Source organism: Penaeus chinensis, chromosome 4 (assembly GCF_019202785.1).
Source record: "Penaeus chinensis breed Huanghai No. 1 chromosome 4, ASM1920278v2, whole genome shotgun sequence".
Lineage (NCBI taxonomy): Eukaryota > Metazoa > Arthropoda > Malacostraca > Decapoda > Penaeidae > Penaeus > Penaeus chinensis.
The window spans coordinates 19,507,298-19,512,297 of record NC_061822.1 but is presented as its reverse complement, the minus strand read 5'-3'; the positions used below and the strand labels follow the sequence as shown (position 1 = coordinate 19,512,297).

Here is a 5,000-nt window from a genome sequence, read left to right as displayed (position 1 = left end):
TTTACTTTTCTTTAGGTCTTCTGGCACTCCTCAGCCCATATCCTTGGTGAGGCAATGGAACGTGTGTATGGAGGCCATCTGGTTTATGGTCCTCCCATTGATGATGGTTTTTATTATGATATGTATAATGATGGCCCTGGAGTAAGTTCTAGTGATTTCTCTGGGATAGAAGATGTCATGAAGAAGATAACAAAAGAGAAGCAACCATTTGAAAGACTGGAAATGAAGAAGTCAGATTTGCTAGAGATGTTCAAGTATAACCAGTTCAAGGTCAGTAGTTACTGTTTTAGCTTTTTGATCCAATTTCTCCTTTTTTTTTTTTTTTAGGTTTTGGTTTTGGTTTCACATTTATTAACCAATTGACCATTGATTTATATGGTCATGGCTTGGCCTGCTTAGCTCTATGCTTGGCAGCTTGCTAAAAGGGACCCATGCGTGCATGCATGCGTGTTGAATTTTGTTGCATACAGAGGGCTCCATAAATGCTCAGCCACCAAGGACTCTACTTGGTATGGCCTTAACCTCTTGCTGACGGGCCACGCCTATTGGCGTCATAAAAGCGCTTGGTCTGCGGGGTAAACCTGGACGTGCTGCGACGTGCCAGAGCGCTTGGAGTGGGAGGTTCGGCTTGATGTAGCAGACTCCCACACCTAGTGTCTGTCTGTTGCCAGAAATCTGTAGAGCATTGGGTTATTGACTGCATCAAATTTCTGCATTCCTTGAATTTGTGGCATCTTTTATCTTCATCTAGAAGTATTAAAATCAGTACTGGTTTTATTATTATTATTATTATTTACATTATGATTATGATGATATTAGAATACTGATAACAATAAAAATATATTAAATAATGAAAATTTATTGTTCCAAAATTTAGGGAAAAGGGTAAACAGGTTAGGAATGTATTTAGGTAATTTTTCTGTAGATGCTTTGATATCGAAATTAATATATTACTCATATTATTATTATAATACATTTTATTTTGTTATTCCCATACACTTCAGCATACTGTTAAATATCTATGAAATAACGTGAAAGTATGACACGTAACAGGTACGGCTGTTAAATGAGAAAGTGAAAACGGACACCACCACTGTATACCGATGTGGACCCCTTATTGATTTGTGTCGTGGGCCCCATGTACGTCATACTGGCAAAGTGAAGGCTTTCACAGTAAGTATCAGAAAAATTTCTAAATAAATGTGATATATAGTATTGTAGAAAATTCATAAGCTAAACAGAATATTAAACTTTAAGATATGTAGTTTCTACATGTTCTTTTATATGATTTTGGGGAAACTTCAAAATGTTTATTTCTTTTATAATCTTTTTTTCCAGGTTACTAAGAACTCCGCATCTTACTGGGAGGGCAACAGTGAGGCAGAGTCCTTGCAGCGTGTGTATGGCATCAGCTTCCCTGATCCCAAAATGCTGAAAGAGTGGAAACATTTCCAAGAGGAAGCAGCAAAAAGGGACCACAGGAAATTAGGTTAGTATAAGGGAAAAATCTACATGAGTAAATTTTTAGGTTTAATTTTACCACTTTTTTTTTTCTTTTAGAAGTAGAAGTACAAATAGATGTTTGTAGCTAAGAAGTTTAGTTTATTTTTTTCTTGTTTTTATGAAGGGCCCAAGATGAACGGGCAGTGCCTGTTGGGTAATGGCCGGTGAGATGATATTTCACACCTGTTTAGCATTGTTAAGAGATTGAGTAGCTCCCAGTGGCCATCGGCTACCACAGGGCACACCTGTATTATTGTCCTCACAGCAGACCAAGCTGTGGTGAGGTAGTGACTATAGTGGTTGTTGCGTAAATGTCAGGCAGCAGCCTGCACTCATGCTCGCTAAGCCCCCTCTAATGTTGGTTTGGAACATTACTTGGTGTAGTGTTTGCCTGATGGGCACCACCCATTCATCTAGATGGCACCTAAGAAAATAAGTTTCACATTCATCTCTATACAGGACTTGTATATTTTCAAAAATATTATTTATAGTGGGATATTAAAAGTTAACATTCTTTCTCATTGTAGGTATTCAACAGAAATTGTTCTTCTTCCATGAATTAAGCCCAGGTAGCTGCTTTTTCTCTCCCCGTGGAGCGTACATCTACAATACTTTAGTTGAATTCATCCGCCAGCAGTACCGCATTCGAGGATTCCAGGAAGTTATTTCACCTAATGTATACAACACCAAATTGTGGCAAACCTCCGGTCACTGGGAGCACTATGCTGAAAACATGTTTGCTTTTGAGGTTGAAAAGGAAAAGTATGCCCTGAAGCCCATGAACTGCCCTGGCCACTGTTTGATGTTTGGACACACTAGCCGATCTTGGCGTGAACTACCACTTCGCATGGCTGACTTTGGCGTTTTGCATCGTAATGAACTATCAGGAGCTCTAACTGGCCTGACTCGTGTGCGAAGATTCCAGCAAGATGATGCTCACATCTTCTGTACTCCTGAGATGATCAAGGATGAAATCAGTAATTGCCTGGAGTTCCTCTCTGCTGTTTATGAAACTTTTGGTTTTGAGTTTGTGCTCAAGCTATCGACCCGCCCAGAAAAGTTCCTGGGTGAGGTTGAAATGTGGGATAAAGCAGAATCACAGCTGAAGGAGTCCTTGGATAAATATGGTAAGGAGTGGAAGCTCAACCTTGGAGATGGAGCTTTCTATGGCCCAAAGATTGACATCACTGTGACAGATGCTCTAAGACGGCAACACCAGTGTGCTACAATCCAGCTTGATTTCCAGTTGCCCATCAGATTTGATCTGCATTATGTGTCAGAATCAGGAGAAAAGAAGAGACCTGTTATAATCCATAGAGCGATCCTGGGCTCAGTTGAACGAATGATTGCCATCCTCACTGAATCCTATGGAGGAAAGTGGCCTTTCTGGCTGTCGCCACGACAGTGCATGGTGGTGCCTGTAGCTCCACCTTTTGATGATTATGCCAAGTCTGTTAAGAAACAGCTCCATGAGGCAGGCTTCGAAGCTGATTATGATGTAGATCCAGGCGATACCATGAATAAAAAGATCAGGAATGCTCAACTTGAGCAATACAATTTCATTTTTGTGGTAGGGGAGAAAGAGAAGACCAACAACACGGTGAATGTGCGCACTCGAGACAACAAGGTGCATGGCGAGCATAGTGTTCCTGACGTCATACAGAAACTTCATGTTCTCAGACAGAATCGTGTGCAAAACTGGGAAGATTCATTTTAATTATTTTATATGATAAAAATTACTATGTTATGCCATTGTTAATAAAACTTGGGTTATATTTCTTATGTAATTGGAAGTCTTCAGAAAATGTATACAAAAGTTTGAAGTATGATCAGAGTGGATTGTAATTTATCAGAATGATTGAACAAGTATTGTCAGAATTGTAACTTCACAGTTTAAGCTATAACATATTTTAGATTACCTTATGAATAGGGCTGGATTGTAAATTCATTAAAGGGTCATGCATGTATGTTGCCTCCATTTTTACCCAGAATACACAATAGTGAGAAATAGAAACAAAATTGCTTACATATTTTCCTGTGAGCTTACAGATGAACGTAGATTAAATAATCCAACTGCCTAAATCTATTCTACCGAGTCTCAGAAGGCCAACGATGCCACTTGAAGAGCTGTGTTATAAGGTAATACTATCAATAAACATGAACATTTTCATGATTTTTAATGAGAACTTTCACATTAGCTAGGCAGAATACACTTGGGTATGTTGACAGAGGGAAGTGACGTTCTTTTATTTATTATTTTTTTTAATGCTTTTTTTTTTTTTTTTTTTTTTTTGGGGGGGGGGGGGGGGTGCAAATTTTATTTACATAGTGTTATAACCCCTTATTCTTACCAGTTGGTGATTTCAAAACTCAAATGTTTTGAAATTTGAATCATTACCTTTTGTTATGCACCCCCAATGCCTCCTTTCCTGTTCTCTTCATCCCCTTGTTCAGTCCACTTATCCCAATCATTAACTCATTTTACCTTTTTGCCACAATACTTTATCATAATGCTCCCTATTCCTCTAATTACTAATCCAAATAATGTTTACTTTATACTATATCTCATTGTTGTATATCAGAGTTAAGTATTAGTAAGATACTCATCTTATAATTAAGATTTTTTAAGTTAACTATTTGTTTTATGCCCTTCATTATCACTTTTGTAACTAAAAAGTTATCTTTATTCATTATTCTTCACAGTCATTCTAGTCATTTAATATGATATTTAATCTTAAATTTTCTCATTCATAAGACTTGATTTTTATTACTTAGTTATTATTAGCTTCATTATTATGACCCCCCCCCCCAATATCTTGCATGTTGTTGTCATGGGGGGGGGGGGGGCTTAGGAGGTGGAGACTGGGACCCAATGCTTGAGAACTCCCCTACCTTGGGACTCAGCCCTTGACTCGACTAATTTGACATGGTTTTCCCCCCCCCTCCCCCCTCCTGCTTTTTCTTTTCTGTCCCTTCCCGAACTCCTCCTATCCACTTCCTAAGGTGTGAGAGCTGTGCTGAAAAGATGAAAGAATGATTTTGTGCCAGTCCTGAATGGCCTGAGGGGTCCATGGGCACAATATTCCCCTGTTTTATTTGCCAAGCCCTTACCCCTCAAGGGGACCCTGAGGGATGGACTGTTTCTCTCCCCAACATACTCTAGGCTTACCATGGCTAATAATGATGATATTATACCATTATTAGGTGCAGTGAGGCTTGCCCCTTATCAAATAGCTCCACCAATACAAACTCTCCCAATTCACTGACCCCAGGCTCTCGTATGACTACGTCTCCGAAAACTACTACTACTACCCCCTCCTCAATACCTACTAGTATATTATCCACCCAAATCAACACTCAACCCCCAGGAGACATTTCTACTCTCCCAACATGCTCAACTTCAACACCTCTACTCCCACAACCTTCTTCATCAACTACCCTATCCTCCCTTATTACTACTTTACAGCCTTATTGTCAACCTCTCCATAATACTACCT

At 39.2% G+C, this 5,000-nt stretch overlaps 1 protein-coding gene across 5 annotated transcripts in view; it reads left to right on the top strand.

Moving 5' to 3' along the window:
• Positions 1 to 3,470, top strand: part of LOC125047554 (threonine--tRNA ligase 1, cytoplasmic-like) — a 21,186-nt gene extending 17,716 nt beyond the window's left edge. For all 5 annotated transcript variants that reach the window (XM_047645846.1, XM_047645858.1, XM_047645853.1 and 2 more), the window contains 4 exons: positions 16 to 270; positions 1,054 to 1,173; positions 1,339 to 1,489; positions 2,031 to 3,470. In XM_047645846.1, coding sequence (XP_047501802.1) covers positions 16 to 270; positions 1,054 to 1,173; positions 1,339 to 1,489; positions 2,031 to 3,220 — 1,716 coding nt within the window. In that variant the 3' untranslated portion in view covers positions 3,221 to 3,470. The remainder of the gene's footprint in view (positions 1 to 15; positions 271 to 1,053; positions 1,174 to 1,338; positions 1,490 to 2,030) is intronic.
• The last annotated feature ends 1,530 nt before the right edge of the window (positions 3,471 to 5,000 follow it).